The sequence below is a fragment of the Oncorhynchus clarkii genome, chromosome 28, assembly GCF_045791955.1.
Source record: "Oncorhynchus clarkii lewisi isolate Uvic-CL-2024 chromosome 28, UVic_Ocla_1.0, whole genome shotgun sequence".
Classification (NCBI taxonomy): domain Eukaryota; kingdom Metazoa; phylum Chordata; class Actinopteri; order Salmoniformes; family Salmonidae; genus Oncorhynchus; species Oncorhynchus clarkii.
In genome coordinates, this window is record NC_092174.1 from 16008998 (window position 1) to 16027358 (window position 18361).

An 18361-nucleotide genomic window follows, 5' to 3' on the forward strand; every position below is an offset into this window, starting at 1 on the left:
CACTTTGGGGAAGGCCCTTTCCTGTTTCAGCATTACAATGCCCATTTTCACAAAGCGAGGTCAATACAGAAATGGTTTGTTGAGATCAGTGTGGAAGAACTTGACTGGCCTGCACAGAGCCCTGACCTCAACCCAATCAAACACCATTGGGGAGAATTGGAACGCCGACTGAGAGTGCCCGACCTCAATAATACTTGTGGCTGAATGGAAGCAAGTCCCTGCAGCAATGTTCCAACATCTAGTGGAAAGCCTTCCCAGAAGAGTGGAGGCTGTTATAGCAGCGAAGGGGGGGACCAAATCAGGTCAACCTACCAAACTTCCCTGCTAAAACATACCGTAGGTCTGTCTGATCTCTTTTCTTCTTGTCACAGCCTAAATGCCAATCACAAACAAGGGAATTAATGCAAATGTGGATGAAATCGATTTTCGCACATGCTGTCAAGAGGCTACTTTCTGGAATAGGGACAGGAGTAACAGCAACCTCATTTTGTTGACAACATTGTACATAAAACAATGCTACCGCGGTGCTCTTTTTACAGTTGTATAAACTCAGCAGAGAACGTTCTCTCTCCTCATTCAGCTCCACTCTAATCTTGAGGGGCGTTTCTTTAAAATGCGCATCCAATGCCCTTTATCCCTTACGTAACTAGACCATTCATATGCTTCAATGAACTGCGTTTCACAATGCTGTGGCAAGAAAGGACAATTATAGCGGGTCTGCTCGTAATGTTAAATTTCAGGCGCAGATGCTTCTATTTCAAAACGGTTTGGAGCACAGTTGAAAAGGTAACGCACTCACTATACAATGGATTAATTCGACAAATGAAACCAGTACTTTTCAATGCGTGAGATATAAGAGGTGTGGCGTGTAGGCGTGAGAAGATGGTCAAATACTTGCGTCTCACCGCCAATGCGTGAGAGTTGGCAGCTCTGTGAGTTTGCTGCCAGCCCAAACTATTGCATCGCTTCTCTGACAGACTGTCCCCAGTCATGTGACAGGGGTGTTCAGTATGAAGCGTGTCAACCTGTGAGTCATGCTGTCTAAAGACCAGAGAACCATTCACGCCATATGGCAGGAGGAAAACAGAAATGCGGTCATCACAGGCGGTTGTTGTCTTGCTTTTTAAATGACCTAAGACAGACCGAAACTGTTACGAGTCACACACACACACAGAGATAACACAGACACACACACTTGCCCAGTCATGTCTATGACCCAGAGGTTTGTTTATGAAGGGGTTAACTAGTACAGGATGGTGATTCGTCTGTTTTGTTGATGTTGTAGAGACCTAGGAAGCTGTGTTGCCACCGTGTCTTCTTGGTTCATCAAAAATACAATACGACAACACACTAGGTGACCTCATTTAGATGTTTTCATGCTGCTGTGCGTTGTGACTGGTTCCTGTTGTGTTTAGACACTAGACATACTGTCAATTTGACCCAGATCAGGGCTGTACGTTTAGACAAAACACCCAAACGCATGTGTGTCAAACACTTTAGAAGCCTAAGGAGCCCATTGACTGTGCACATGCTGTACACACACACATCTGTAACAGTGTTGCCTGCGCTGTGATGTTCACAGTCCCAGCTCATACACCCATTGGTTATTCATCGGGTGACATTACCACTGGGATGTGTGTGTGTCTGTCACATGCCTGTCATGGAAGGCAGCCATGCATGTTTCTGCAGGCTACAGCAACTTAATTACAAAACCTGTTATAATCCATCATATTCCTGATAATTCTGCCTTGTGTGTGTGTGTGTGTGTGTGCGTGTATGCGTGCGTGCGTGCGTGAGCAAGTGAAGCGTATTGTGAGTGTGTGTGTGTGTGTGTGTGTGTGTGTGTGTGTGAGTGAGCAAGTGAAGCGTATTGTGAGTGTGTGTCTATCAGGGTCTCACATTGTTGGTGGGTACCTAACAGCAACATTTGAGGAGCCTGTGGGAGTCTCAGCCCCCCAGACTGCAGACAGACATAAGACGAAGGTGAAGCAGCTAGCGAGGTACTGCTCCTTGTCAGCAGTCATGGACAGCCTTGTTGTACGGGGAACAAGGTGCTATCTCTTTCCCTAGGTGTCCAGATATCCCTTTCCGGAAATCTTTGAATCATTATTGTATGATTTGTGGATTCAAATAAAGTATGTCAAATGTGTATGTTTCGGTACGTGGTGTGTGCCTGTGAGAAGGTGGATTGGTTTAGGTTGTACATAGCCCAGAGGTCAGCCAGCCCAGCCAGCCACCAGTAGTCATGTGTTATGACCTGCTGCTATTGCTGCTGGAGGGAGGAAGCTATTTCTGTTGCCAACCTCTAGATCACATTACAATACCAACCTGGTGATCAGACACATGCACCAAGGGGATATTATTGCCTGGGTGGGCTGAAGACGCGTGTGGGTGTGTGTTTGTGTGTGTGAGAGAGAGAGAAACAGAGAAACAGAGAAAAATAGAGTCCACCACACTAACCTCTCCACACTATATCCCAGTGATTTCCAAATGCCTATTCCGAACCCACTTATGAGTGACAGACAGTTTCTCTTGGGCCTCTAAGGTCTAGGGACTGAGTTGTGGTTAAAATCATTTTTTATTTATATTACGTAGGTTACAGTCGCATTGGACAGTCTTTAGGTAAATCCCAGGATTATTGGACAGTCTTTAGGTAAATCCCAGGATTATTGGACAGTCTTTAGGTAAATCCCAGGATTATTGGACAGTCTTTAGGTAAATCCCAGGATTATTGGACAGTCTTTAGGTAAATCCCAGGATTATTGGACAGTCTTTAGGTAAATCCCAGGATTATTGGACAGTCTTTAGGTAAATCCCAGGATTATTGGACAGTCTTTAGGTAAATCCCAGGATTATTGGACAGTCTTTAGGTAAATCCCAGGATTATTGGACAGTCTTTAGGTAAATCCCAGGATTATTGGACAGTCTTTAGGTAAATCCCAGGATTATTGGACAGTCTTTAGGTAAATCCCAGGATTATTGGACAGTCTTTAGGTAAATCCCAGGATTATTGGACAGTCTTTAGGTAAATCCCAGGATTATTGGACAGTCTTTAGGTAAATCCCAGGATTATTGGACAGTCTTTAGGTAAATCACTATTCCAAGATGGCGTAGCAGTAGGACGTGTTGTCGTGTTCCTTGTATATATCGTTTGTTTTCGTTTCGTTTTCGTTTTTTTCTTCACATATCTTTAAAACTTTTTGCTGAACCTCAACTTCTTCTAAATACTCTCCTGCAACCCGCCTCACCCAACGTAGCTTTTTTTCCTAAAGTATTTATATTTACTTCGGATCTGGAACCCCTCAACTGAAGCTAGCCAACTAGCCAACTAACTACCAGCTTCAGCAAAACATTGCTAGCGGTCTTCAGCTAACCGGTCAGCTAACCGGTCATCAGTTAACCTTTAGCTCGGAAAGCTCTCGCCAGTTCGAACAACGCGACTCTAACCAGAGCATAACGGACCTATCTTTTATTTTATTTTTCACCCCCGGATTCCCATCGCAAACGGAACATTTTGAGCTCCTGGGCTACAATATCCAGACCCACGACCGGTCCATTGATGTCACCGCATGAAGAGGAATAAACAGACCCCCCCCATCGCGACGTCCCCAAAGGCTAACTCTCTAGCCCTTGCTATCTCCTTGCTTGCAAATTCGGCCTGCTAACTGCTAGCTTGTTTAGCCCGGTCCGCTAACTGCTACCGTGTTTAGCACCGTCTACTAACTGTTAGCTTGTTAGCACAGGCCTGCTAACCATCTGAATCGCCGCGTCCCAAACACTCACTGAACCCATATTTACTTTCTATCCCTTTTCGATTTTTTATTTGTTTATACCCTCCGGTAACCTGCCTCACCCAATGTGATACGGAACCGCTATTATCTTTACATTTTTAGAACACACTCAAGAACCTTCAGAAGCTAACCAGCTAACTGGCTACAAGCTATTTAGTCATTGTTAGTTTTCTAACCTGGATAACACTCGCCAGTCCAGCTTCCCTGCCCCATCCACCGCTGCCCCTTGGACACTGATCACTTGGCTACATAGCTGATGCAGGCTGGACTGTCCATTAATTCACGGTAATCCATTCTGCTTGTTTATGTTTTATCTGTCGGCCCCAGCCGCACTTAGGCTCTGTGTGTAGTTAATCCGACCCTCTCTGCCTAATCTATCGCCATTCTACCTGCTGTTGTTGTGCTAGCTGATTAGCTGTTGTTGTCTCACCTACTGTTTTAGCTAGCTCTCCCAATTCAACACCTGTGATTACTGTATGCCTTGCTGTATGTCTCTCTCAAATGTCAATATGCCTTGTATACTGTTGTGCAGGTTAGTTATCATTGTTTTAGTTTACAATGGAGCCCCTAGTTCCACTCTTTATACCCCTGATACCTCCTTTGTCCCACCCCCCACACATGCGGTGACCTCACCCATTACAACCAGCATGTCCAGAGATACAACCTCTCTCATCATCACCCAGTGCCTGGGCTTACCTCCGCTGTACCCGCACCCCACCATACCCCTGTTTGCGCATTATGCCCTGAATATATTCTACCATGCCCAGAAACCTGCTCCTCTTATTCTCTGTCCCCAATGCCCTAGGCGACCAGTTTTGATAGCCTTCAGCCGCACCCTCATACTACTCCTTCTCTGTTCCGCGGGTGATGTGGAGGTAAACCCAGGCCCTGCATGTCCCCAGGCACCCTCATTTGTTGACTTCTGTGATCGAAAAAGCCTTGGTTTCATGCATGTCAACATCAGAAGCCTCCTCCCTAAGTGTGTCTTACTCACTGCTCTAGCACACTCTGCTAACCCTGATGTCCTTGCCGTGTCTGAATCCTGGCTCAGGAAGGCCACCAAAAATTCTGAGATTTCCATACCCAACTATAACATCTTCCGTCAAGATAGAACTGCCAAAGGGGGAGGAGTTGCAGTCTACTGCAGAGATAGCCTGCAAAGTAATGTCATACTCTCCAGGTCCATACCCAAACAGTTCGAACTACTAATTTTGAAAATTACTCTCTCCAGAAATAAGTCTCTCACTGTTGCCGCCTGCTACCGACCCCCCTCAGCTCCCAGCTGTGCCCTGGACACCATTTGTGAATTGATCGCCCCCCATCTAGCTTCAGAGTTTGTTCTGTTAGGTGACCTAAACTGGGATATGCTTAACACCCCGGCAGTCCTACAATCTAAGCTAGATGCCCTCAATCTCACTCAAATCATCAAGGAACCCACCAGGTACAACCCTAACTCTGTAAACAAGGGCACCCTCATTGACGTCATCCTGACCAACTGGCCCTCCAAATACACCTCCGCTGTCTACAACCAGGATCTCAGCGATCACTGCCTCATTGCCTGTATCCGCTACGGAGCCGCAGTCAAACGACCACCCCTCATCACTGTCAAACGCTCCCTAAAACACTTCTGTGAGCAGGCCTTTCTAATCGACCTGGCCCGGGTATCCTGGAAGGACATTGACCTCATCCCGTCAGTTGAGGATGCCTGGTCTTTCTTTAAAAGTAACTTCCTCACCATTTTAGATAAGCATGCTCCGTTCAAAAAATGCAGAACTAAGAACAGATATAGCCCCTGGTTCACTCCAGACCTGACTGCCCTCGACCAGCACAAAAACATCCTGTGGCGGACTGCGCTAACATCGAATAGTCCCCGCGATATGCAACTGTTCAGGGAAGTCAGGAACCAATACACACAGTCAGTCAGGAAAGCTAAAGCCAACTTCTTCAGGCAGAAGTTTGCATCCTGTAGCTCCAACTCCAAAAAGTTCTGGGACACTGTGAAGTCCATGGAGAACAAGAGCACCTCCTCCCAGCTGCCCACTGCACTGAGACTAGGTAACATGGTCACCACCGATAAATCCATGATTATCGAAAACTTCAACAAGCATTTCTCAACGGCTGGCCATGCCTTCCGCCTGGCTACTCCAACCTCGGACAACAGCTCCCCCCCCCCCGCAGCTACTCGCCCAAGCCTCTCCAGGTTCTCCTTTACCCAAATCCAGATAGCAGATGTCCTGAAAGAGCTGCAAAACCTGGACCCGTACAAATCAGCTGGGCTGGACAATCTGGACCCTCTATTCCTGAAACTATCCGCCGCCATTGTCGCAACCCCTATTACCAGCCTGTTCAACCTCTCTTTCATATCGTCTGAGATCCCCAAGGATTGGAAAGCTGCCGCAGTCATCCCCCTCTTCAAAGGGGGCGACACCCTGGACCCAAACTGTTACAGACCTATATCCATCCTGCCCTGCCTATCTAAGGTCTTCGAAAGCCAAGTCAACAAACAGGTCACTGACCATCTTGAATCCCACCGTACCTTCTCCGCTGTGCAATCTGGTTTCCGAGCCGGTCACGGGTGTACCTCAGCCACGCTCAAGGTACTAAACGATATCATAACCGCCATCGATAAAAGACAGTACTGTGCAGCCGTCTTCATAGACCTTGCCAAGGCTTTCGACTCTGTCAATCACCGTATTCTTATCGGCAGACTCAGTAGCCTCGGTTTTTCGGATGACTGCCTTGCCTGGTTCACCAATTACTTTGCAGACAGAGTTCAGTGTGTCAAATCGGAGGGCATGCTGTCCGGTCCTCTGGCAGTCTCTATGGGGGTGCCACAGGGTTCAATTCTCGGGCCGACTCTTTTCTCTGTATATATCAATGATGTTTCTCATGCTGCGGGCGATTCCCTGATCCACCTCTACGCAGACGACACCATTCTATATACTTCCGGCCCGTCCTTGGACACTGTGCTATCTAACCTCCAAACGAGCTTCAATGCCATACAGCACTCCTTCCGTGGCCTCCAACTGCTCTTAAACGCTAGTAAAACCAAATGCATGCTTTTCAACCGTTCGCTGCCTGCACCCGCACGCCTGACCAGCATCACCACCCTGGATGGTTCCGACCTTGAATATGTGGACATCTATAAGTACCTAGGTGTCTGGCTAGACTCTAAACTCTCCTTCCAGACCCATATCCAACATCTCCAATCGAAAATCAAATCAAGAGTCGGCTTTCTATTCCGCAACAAAGCCTCCTTCACTCACGCCGCCAAACTTACCCTAGTAAAACTGACTATCCTACCGATCCTCGACTTCGGCGACGTCATCTACAAAATTGCTTCCAACACTCTACTCAGCAAACTGGATGCAGTTTATCACAGTGCCATCCGTTTTGTCACCAAAGCACCTTATACCACCCACCACTGCAACTTGTATGCTCTAGTCGGCTGGCCCTCGCTACATATTCGTCGCCAGACCCACTGGCTCCAGGTCATCTACAAGTCCATGCTAGGTAAAGCTCCGCCTTATCTCAGTTCACTGGTTACGATGGCAACACCCATCCGTAGCACGCGCTCCAGCAGGTGTATCTCACTGATCATCCCTAAAGCCAACACCTCATTTGGCCGCCTTTCGTTCCAGTTCTCTGCTGCCTGTGACTGGAACGAATTGCAAAAATCGCTGAAGTTGGAGACTTTTATCTCCCTCACCAACTTCAAACATCTGCTATCCGAGCAGCTAACCGATCGCTGCAGCTGTACATAGTCTATTGGTAAATAGCCCACCCATTTTCACCTACCTCATCCCCATACTGTTTTTATTTATTTATTTTTATTTTTCTGCTCTTTTGCACACCAATCTCTACCTGTACATAACCATCTGATCATTTATCACTCCAGTGTTAATCTGCATAATTGTAATTATTTGCCTACCTTCTCATGCCTTTTGCACACAATGTATATATAGACTCCCCTTTTTTCTACTGTGTTATTGACTTGTTAATTGTTTACTCCATGTGTAACTCTGTGTTGTCTGTTCACACTGCTATGCCTTATCTTGGCCAGGTCGCAGTTGCAAATGAGAACTTGTTCTCAACTAGCCTACCTGGTTAAATAAAGGTGAAATAAAAAAATAAAAAAAAAAAAAAAAAAAAAAAAAAAAAATCCCAGGATTATTGGACAGTCTTTAGGTAAATCCCAGGATTATTGGAGAGAACTCTAGGTGGGTCACTGTGCAACAAGGTCAGTGACCACTGCTGTGACTTTCTGTCAACCCTGTGGAGTTTTCCCCTGACTTGTTTTATAATCCTCAGCAGGACACAGTGATTCTACTTCTGCGTTGGTTGCTGTTTGGAGTCCTAGGCTGTGTTTCTGTATAACACTTTGTGACATCGGCGGATGTAAAAAGGGCTTTATAAATTTGATTGATTGAGGGTGTCATCATCTCTTCCCTGGTGATGTTGGGTAGTTCCCCTAGCATTGACGTCAATGTGCCCAGCTGTGGATTACACACACACTGGCAAAAATGTTGGGAAAGTTACCGGAATTTTGCATTTAATTATTATAATTTTTTTTTAGCTTTATTTAACTAGGCAAGTCAGTTAAGAACAAATTATTATTTTTCAATTATGGCCTAGGAACAGTGGGTTAACTGCCTTGCTCAGGGGCAGAATGACAGATTTTTACCTTGTCAGCTCGGGGATTCAATCTTTCAATTACTAGTCCAACGCACTAACGACTAGGCTACCTGCTGTCACAGTTTGGAGAGTATTACCAAATATTTTTATGAGTAAACAAAGATAGGCCACAGCCTGTCGTTTCCAATGGGAACAAATGAGTCATAGTGGGCAGAACAAGCAAGGAGGTGGGCAGAGTCAAGCACGAGCTAACAAGATCCTATTGGTGCATTTTTGTATACATTTGCATATTTCTGTTAGGGAATGCCTACTCTGTGAAGTGCGCATTTGCAAAAACTAAATTCACTTTTGCATTCCCTCTAAACTCAATTTAAAAAAAAAACTTTAGCAAAGGGTAGTCTAGAAAACTTAGTCCCCTCTGTTCGTAACAAATTATAGTTTTGGGAACAGTATTATCAATGAGAAGATTGTCGGCCGAAATCCATCTCGTTCCACCTTCTACCACTGCCGGCCACTGGGTTCCTCTCACTACCATATTTGGATGCTTCACAGTCCAGTGAAATATATGTCTCATTTTTCTATCTGAGGTATTACTGCTGAACTGATTCAAAACTTAAGTGCTATGGCTTTTCAACCACTGCCATATCGTGGATTCAGAGCTACCTATCTAATAGGTTTTCTTTGATGGAGGCATCGCTGTCAAACATGTAAATTGTGGTGTACTGCAGGGCAGCTCTCTAGGCCCTCTACTCTTTTCTATTTTTACCAATGACCTGCCACTGGCATTAAACAAAGCATGTGTGTCCATGTATGCTGATGATTCAACCGTATACACATCAGTAACCACAACTAATAAAGTCACTGAAACCCTTAACAAAGAGTTGCAGTCAGTTTTGGAATGGGTGGCCAGTAATAAACTGGTGCTGAACATCTCTAAAACTAAGAGCATTGTATTTGGTACAAATCATTCCTAAAGTTATAGACCTCAGCTGAATCTGGTAATGAATGGTGTGGCTGTTGAACAAGTTGAGGAGACTAAATTACTTGGCGTTACCTTAGATTGTAAACTGTCATTGTCAAACATATAGATTCATTGGTTGCAAAGATGGGGAGAGGTCTAGCCGTAATAAAGAGATGCTCTGCTTTTTGACAAAGAAAAAGCAAAAAGCAAGTTCTGCAGGCTCTAGTTTTGTCTAATCTTGATTATTGTCCAGTTGTGTGGTCCAATGCTGCAAGGAAAGACCTAGGCCCAGAACAGAGCACCATGTTTTGATCTTAATCGTAATCAGAGGGCAGATATAAATACTATACGTGCCAGTCTCTCATGGCTAAGAGCGGAAACATAAAATGTGTTGAAAATCCCAAATTGTTTGCATAGTAAACTTACACACAACTCGGACACTTATCCCACCAGACATGCCACCAGGGGTATTTTCATAGTCTCCAAATCCAGAACAAATTCAAGAAAACATACAGTATTATATAGAGCCCTTATTGCATGGAACTTTCTTCCATCTTATATTGATCAAATAAACAGCCAAACTGGTTTCAAAAACCAGATAAAGCAACACCTTGCAGCACAACGCCTCTCCCCTATTTGACCTAGATAGTTTGTGTATGCATTGATATGTAGGCTACGTGTGCCTTTTAAAAAATGTATGTAGTTCTGTCCTTGAGCTGTTCTTGTCTAATGATGTTCTGTATTATGTTTCATGTTTTGTGTGGACTCCAGGAAGAGTAGCTGCTGCTTTTGCAACAGCTAATGGGGATCCTAATAAAATACTAAATAACAACTGTCCTTCAACAAAGCCAAAGGATTTTTCGGTAATCAGCGTCTGGGACAGTCCGTTTCCACAGGTCATTTTGTTGGTGTAAATCTCTGAGTAATTTGTCACAACGAGATAGGACACATTGAAGGACAGCTCTGACAAATTGCTCTTCCTGTAATTTGTATATTCCAGCAAAAAGGCAGACTGTTTGTGAAGGCGAAAGACAACCATTTCTAAATGTAGGCTATAGCCACTGTCACTCCTTCAACTTTGTGTAATTTGTTCAATATGGAAGTTCTATATTGACAAGTATTATTCTAATCGTTTTTAGACAGCCTACTTGACTGGCCGTCTTAGACGGTGGTCCTTTCAAACGGGTCATTATTTCATTGTGGATCTCCCTTGGGCACCGCCTCCTTCTCTTTTCTCTCTATCCCTCTCCCTTCCCTTCCTCTCTCTCTTTTTCCCCTGACTCTTGTGTTCACCTCTGTCACAGCAGCCCAGACCGATAATTGAAACAATCCGGCAATGACCCCTTTGGTTCTCTCTTTATTTCTCTCTTTTATTCCCCCCAACATCCTCCCATTCTTTAAAAGCCCTGTCTATCTGTTTCTGGACGGGTTTATTGGAGTGTGCGCAACATTATTTCGCCCCCCCCCCCCCCCCCGATTGGTTTTTAATAGTGGTTTTCCTCCCTGGTGGCCTATGATAAGTTAATGGCCTGAGAATTGTTCACTGTTTAGTGACTCTTATGTGTGTGTGCTTGTGTGTGTGTGCGTGTGTGTGCAAGGAGGAAGTGGCTCGGGGGGAACAAGGAAACTTAAGTGCTTCATAACATCCCTCCTCTCGCTCACGCCCCCTCTAACACCCTCTCCCGGGGGGCTAAGGGGTGAGGTGGGGAGACACAAGGACATGGGAGGCTGCTTTGCTGGGGTGTGTAGGAAGGGTCAGACCAGGTCAAGTTTGTGTGTCTGTGCGCGTGTGTGTGTGTGTTTGTTGTCGTTACTCTGAACATAAATAACGTGCATGGCTGGCACAACATCTTTGTGCTTATTCCTCCAACATTTGCATTTAAATATTTAAGAAGAAAGGTCACTTTTATAGAGCCATTCCATATACCCATCCCTTATCCTCATTTTCCCCGTGCTTTCCGACAGGATAATTCCACAGCATTCAAAAGAATATAACTTGTCCGCAACCAATACCTCCCAAGCACTATACCTCCCAATGCCCTTTGAAAGCACTATAAATACCTCCCAATACCATCTTAAAAGTCGTGTGACTCTACGACAGTAAAGTATGTGTTCTTCAGTAAGAATACTGTTGTGATTGCTCTAGTGTCCTCTGGGAAGGAAATGGAGTGTGAGTGATGACTGGCGAGGAGGGGACAGAGAGTACCGTTAAGGAACGCTGCTTCTTCAATCTGCTCTACCGTCTGATTGAAAGTGATTTGGCTGGCTTGCCCACGCACAGGCACAGGCACGGACAAATGCACTCACACACACTCATACAAACGTACACACACTCCTACACACCTTTGAGTGTATGAGTGTAATGCGGAGGTCTGTTCTGCTTCGAGACAAACCGAGTGGAGAAACAATACTATTACGGATGAGCTGTGCAAGGTGGAGGTTTAGGAGGCTGTGTGTGTGTGTGTGTGTGTGTGTGTGTGAGAATGTGTGCCAGCTCACTTAGTTCAGACGTCCTTCAGACAGCAGGCAGCAGGCAATAGACCAGGCAAACACACACCCACGCACACACATACCCCCCCCCCCCAACCGCACACAGCTTCACACACATGAGTCAGAGGAATGAGTGTATGAGTCCGCCGTGGTCTTGATGTAATTGCGGTGACATGGTAAGATGAGGGCTGCTCAGTGTCACTCTACCTTCCATACTGAGGCAATCTCCTCGCCAGTACCTCGAGAGGAAAATAACAGCTAATTCATACACTGACATAGGACTGAAGAGACACTCCGGGACTATATACACACACCGTGGCAACAACAACACATTCGCTCACATGAACACACAAGCACACACACACACAGTCTTGTTTATTAACTAACCTTGTTGGGAGACACAATTGATTCCCATTCAAAATACTATAACCCTAACCCTAATTCTAATTCTAACCCTAACCCTAATTCTAACCCTGACACTAATTCTAACCTTAACCGTAAACCCCCTAGAAATAGTATTTTGTCACCGGTTGGTCAAATTTGGTTTTGTTTACACTCACGACGCAGCACACACAGTCATGAATGTAGAAACACACACACACACATATTGATTAATGGTAGGCTACAGCTAAATAAGGGCAAAATGATTGGCCTTAACAGTTGAGGTCCGGCACAGCAGATCAGTATCTTTGATCAGTAAAACTGTTGGGCTATCATTCTGATATTCCCCTCTGTGGGCCAAACATACCCTTCTATAGATGCCAGCCTGGTCACTGGAAATAGACGGCGATTTCAGACGTCTGAAAAGGCCCTGAGAACGTCGATATACTGTATACCTTCCTCAGTGCTCACCACAACAACAAAAAACCATTGCCCAGCACTGGTGATGCTCGGAGCCAGAGCACTCTGTTTAGGCCACCGCGCCACCACAGTTCACAATGCTCTAACATAGTTGATGATAGTTGATTTTTAAATTATTTCCTTTTACACCTCTCCCAAACCGTAGCCCCTCGGGAATGAATACCCAAACTTAACCCTTTGAGTTGTTTCAGTTTAAATCCTGTCAACCACGCGGAATTAACCCGGTAACCATGCGGAATGAATGCGCCAAAAATAGACGTTTGTCCGTAATACGTGGAATTTCGAAGGGGAACTATGAGATCTGGTATCAGCAAGATACAGCATTTGCATCCTAAATGGACACTATTGGACACCTGAAATGGACACTATTGGACACCTGAAAGAAAATCACTACGACAAGCACTTAGTGTGTGTTTTCTACGTCATATTCACTGTGTAACGTTGTGTAATAGACTATCATTGATCAGTGTGCAGCCAGGTGTTACTCAATTGACAGGCAGTCTCTGCGTGTCGGTCCCGGTGTGAGTGTGTGTGTGTGTGTGTGCGCGCGCACGTGTGTAGAGCTTTCTGTATACACTATGAGTCACAGAACAAAATATTTCCAGTCATTTAAGAGTTGTTGGTGAGCCAGACCTCTGTCTACTTTAGCGAGAGAGAGAGCAACATGATGTGAATACAAAATGGTTTTCTTTGTTAGATACAGCCCACACTCTCTGTCTCACCTTGGCAGGACTAGAGCAGTGATCACAGAGAGAGAGAGAGAGAGAGAGAGAGGTTTGTGTGCCAGAGGCTTAATACAGCCTCTTAAGAAAGGGAATGTAATTAAACAGTGAAAGGATGTTGACATGCTCCATCTGACAGTATGCATAGCGTGTGGGTGGATGTGAACACGTTCGGAATGTGATAAAGAATCTAGTCAGTTGAACCTCTTAAATATTGTATCTATTTTTGATTGGCTGATAACTGTTCCCAATCTCCACACTGTGTGAGGCCTATGTGTGAATGTTTGCAGAAGGTTTATTGCCTGAGGCCAAATAACAGCAACGTGTATAATACGTCATATACAACTTGAAGTCGGAAGTTTAGCTACACCTTAGCCAAATACATTTAAACTCAGTTTTTCACAATTCCTGACATTTAATCCAAGTAAAAAGTCCCTATTTTAGGTCAGTTAGGATCACCACTTTATTTCAAGAATGTGAAAAGTCAGAATAATAGTAGAGAGAATGAGTTATTTCAGCTTTTATTTCTTTCATCACATTCCCAGTGGGTCAGAGGTTTACATACACTCAATTAGTATTTGGTAGCATTGCCTTTAAATTGTTTAACTTGGGTCAAATGTTTCGGGTAGCCTTCCACAAGCTCCCCACAATAAGTTGGGTGAATTTTGGCCCATTCCTCCTGACAGAGCTGGTGTAACTGAGTCAGGTTTGTAGGCCTCCTTGCTCGCATACGCTTGTTCAGTTCTGCCCACAAGTTTTCTATAAGATTGAGGTGATGGCTTTGTGATGGCCACTCCAATACCTTGACTTTGTTGTCCTTAAGCCATTTTGCCACAACTTTGGAAGTATGCTTGGGGTCATTTGCGACCAAGCTTTAACTTCCTGACTGATGTCTTGAGATGTTACTTCAACATATCCCCATATTTTTCCTTTCACGTGATGCCATCTATTTTGTGAAGTGCACCAGTCCCTCCTGCAGCAAAGCACACCCACACCATGATGCTGCCACCCCCACAACATGATGCTGCCACCCCCGTGCTTCACGGTTGGGATGGTGTTCTTCAGCTTGCAAGCATCCCCATTTTTCCTCCAAACATAATGATGGTCATTATGGTCAAACAGTTCTATTTTTGTTTCATCAGACCAGAGGACATTTCTCCAAAAAGTACGATCTTTGTCCCCATGTGCAGTTGCAAACCGTAGTCTGGCTTTTTAATGGCGGTTTTGGAGCACGGGCTTCTTCCTTGCTGAGCGGCCTTTCAGGTTATGTCGATATAGGACTCGTTTTACTGTGGATATAGATACTTTTGTATCTGCTTCCTCCAGTATCTTCACAAGGTCCTTCACTGTTGTTCTGGGATTGATTTGCACTTTTCACACCAAAGTACGTTCATCTCTAGGAGACACAACACGTCTCCTTCCTGAGCGGTATGACGGCTGCATGGTCCCATGGTGTTTATACTTGCGTACTATTGTTTGTACAAAAGAACGTGGTACCTTCAGGCATTTGAAAATTGCTCCCAAGGATGAACCAGACTTGTGGAGGTCAACAATTTTCTTTCTTTGGTCTTGGCTGATTTCTTTTGATTTTCCCATGACGTCAAGCAAAGAGGCACTGAGTTTGAAGGTAGGCCTTGAAATACATCCACAGGTACACCTCCAAGTAACTCAAATTATGTAAATTAGCCTATCAGAAGCTTCTAAAGCCAAGACCTAATTTCCTGGAATTTTCCAAGCTGTTAAAAGGCACAGTCAACTTAGTGTATGTAGACTCCTGACCCACTGGAATTGTGATACAGTGAATTATAAGTGAAATAATCTGTCTGTAAACAATTGTTGGAAAAATGACTTGTGTCATGCACAAAGTAGATGTCCTAACCGACTTGCCAAAACTATAGTTTGTTAATAAGAAATTTGTGGAGTTGTTGAAAAATGAGTTTTATTGACTCCAACCTAAGTGTATGTAAACTTCCGACTTCAACTGTACGTCCATACCTTTTTCATGTAAAGAACAATGTATTCATTTCAAGGTTGTAGTGGAAGCTTTCCTTGACCGTATATCCCCGGTGACATGAGTTCCTGACCCTATCCCATCCATCCATCCATCTCACTCCGATGCTTCCAGAGATGAAGCATCTCAGAGTAGCATTTCGCCTTTTAGATCACAATGAATAATATTGTAACGACAGGTCAACACTCTTACTCTGAGACACTTTGCGGCTACGGGCCCTGATCTTGGTGTTCGGTATGCTGTTTCTGCTTCATCGCTCGACGAGCCCTCGTCTAGGGCTCGTGAATTGTAAACAAGGGCTCGTCCATAGCGTATGTATCGCAGTGCAACGTGCTGTATGTCCTTAGATATAACGGAAATGTTTTGTGCTGATCTGTGGACGGTACCAGATAATCAATCAGTCAGTCAATGACACTGACAAGACTAAGCAACGACAGTGTGGCCAAACCGTATCTGTCAAATCTGTGATGCTAAGTGACCTATAGTGTTAATCGACTCTCTACTCTCTCTCTCCCTCCACTAGGAGAGCACCTGAGGATCTGTCCCCAGGGCTACACGTGTTGCACCAGTGTCATGGAGGACAGCCTATCCAACCTGAGTCGCACCGAGATGCAGGGCCTGATCAGAGACGCTGGACGAGCCCTGCAAGCCTCCCTCAACGGACAGTACAAGGCCTTCGACGGTGAGTGGGGGAGATTGATGAAGGTGGGTGGGGGCAGGGAGACAGAAGGAGGGAAAGAGACAGATGGAGGGACTGGTCAAGCATCCCTTATTGGCTTTACAAGGCCTTAGACCCTGAGTAGGAGAAAGGGAGGGAAGAACAGACAGAGATTGAGAGGGAGAAGAAACCCTGTGTCTCTTTCCCTCCACATCTCTGCTATCTCAATCAGGCCTGTGTCATCTCTGTTCTCGTTAATTAATTTCTCCATCGGTCTGATTGGCACGGATCACTGTGTGTTAGTTAACCATGATGTCGGAAGGTCTGTGTGTGTGTGTGTGTGTGTGTGTGTGTGTGTGTGTGTGTGTGTGTGTGTGTGTGTGTGTGTGACAGTGAGAGAGGGGCTGTTTGACTGCATGTATATGTTTGTATGTGTTTGCCTCTATGTGTGTCAGACTGAGTGTGTGTGATTGCTTTGCGTTCATGTGCTTGTACGTCGCGGTATGTGTCTGTATATAAATACAACCAGCTGGTTGTCAGTACATCACTGTGAACTATTTTCTGTGGAACCATTCAATTTATTTCAGCGGAAGTGTTTTTCCTAGCGCACTCTTTGAGTAATGCTGGTACGTGTTGTTCTTGGTCCTCAAGTCCAGACAGGACAGCTGGGCTGTCTCCCCCTCCACTCCCTCCATCCCTCCATTCTAACCCGCTCTCCATACACAACACACTTGACAAATCATCCCTTGCTTTTCCTCTCCTCCGCCTACTCGAGTCACTCTCAACTGTCACTCTACTATCAAGCCACATAGGATTTCTATTAATCGCCTTGTGTCCTATGGAGGGAACCCCCCCCCCCCCCCCACACACACACACACACACACACACGCTTCAGAGTATTCCTGTGTGTGAGAAGATAATATTGCTTTAATCCTCCCTGATTGATGAGGAATCTCACACACACTCATCGTCCTGCGGCATAACTGACTGATCAATGCAGAGTAAAGAGATTCCATAATATCAAGCCATCTAAAGTACGAGAGAGAGAGAGAGAGAGAGAGAGAGAGAGAGAGAGAGAGAGAGAGAGAGAGAGAGAGAGAGAGAGAGAGAGAGAGAGAGAGAGAGAGAGAGAGAGAGAGAGAGAGAGAGAGAGAGAGAGAGAGAGAGAGAGAGAGAGAGAGAGAGAGAGAGAGAGAGAGAGAGAGAGAGAGAGAGAGAGAGAGAGAGAGAGAGAGAGAGAGAGAGAGAGAGAGAGAGAGAGAGAGAGAGAGAGAGAGAGCTTGGGCAGTGTCAATATACAGAAATATCATAATACACCATTTCTGTTTGTGAAGTAAGAGTCTATTTGTGTAGCATGTACACTATACCCAAGTATGATATCAAGCCATATTAAATACATTGATATCCTACCATTTTATATACATTCATATGATTACTGTATGTTTAATGAACAGTTGTGTATTTATTTTTAGTGAAGGTGAAATTCAAGCTGTTCTGTGATTCAGGGGTCCGACTGAACCCAGATTAAAGTGATTAGAACGTACAGTGATTGGGACATTGATGATGTGATTATTTACGTTTAATGTTACAGTACAATCTGTTCCAGTCGACAGGAAGTGACTAAGCATCTGCCTCTGCTCCACTCGTTCCTCTGGTTGATTGATCTGTCATATGGATCTGTTTGTCAGCCTGACCTTTCTGGGCCCATCCTGATTAGTGGATGAGTGACATCTGTGTACAGGGCATTCTCTCTCTCTCTCTCTCTCTCTCTCTCTCTCTCTCTCTCTCTCTCTCTCTCTCTCTCTCTCTCTGTCTCTCTCTGTCTCTCTCTCTCTGTCTCTCTCTGTCTCTCTCTCTCTGTCTCTCTCTCTCTCTCTCTGTCTCTCTCTCTCTGTCTCTCTCTCTCTCTCTCTGTCTCTCTCTCTGTCTCTCTCTCTCTCTCTGTCTCTCTCTGTCTCTCTCTCTCTCTCTCTCTCTCTCTCTCTCTCTGTCTCTCTCTCTGTCTCTCTCTGTCTCTCTCTCTGTCTCTCTCTGTCTCTCTCTCGCTCTCTCTCTCTCTCTCTCTGTCTCTCTCTCTGTCTCTCTCTCTCTCTCTCTGTCTCTCTCTCTCTCTCTCTCTCTCTCTCTCTCTGTCTCTCTCTCTCTGTCTCTCTCTGTCTCTCTCTATGTCTCTCTCTCTGTCTCTCTGTCGCTCTCTCTCTCTGTCTCTCTCTGTCTCTCTCTCTCTCTCTG

At 45.1% G+C, this 18361-nt stretch overlaps 1 protein-coding gene across 1 annotated transcript in view; it reads left to right on the forward strand.

Annotated features, from left to right (window-relative positions):
• LOC139387616 (glypican-1-like) overlaps nt 1–18361 on the forward strand; it is a 123845-nt gene that overhangs the window by 39048 nt on the left and 66436 nt on the right. The window contains exon 3 of the mRNA XM_071133990.1: nt 15995–16153. Coding sequence (XP_070990091.1) covers nt 15995–16153 — 159 coding nt within the window. The remainder of the gene's footprint in view (nt 1–15994; nt 16154–18361) is intronic.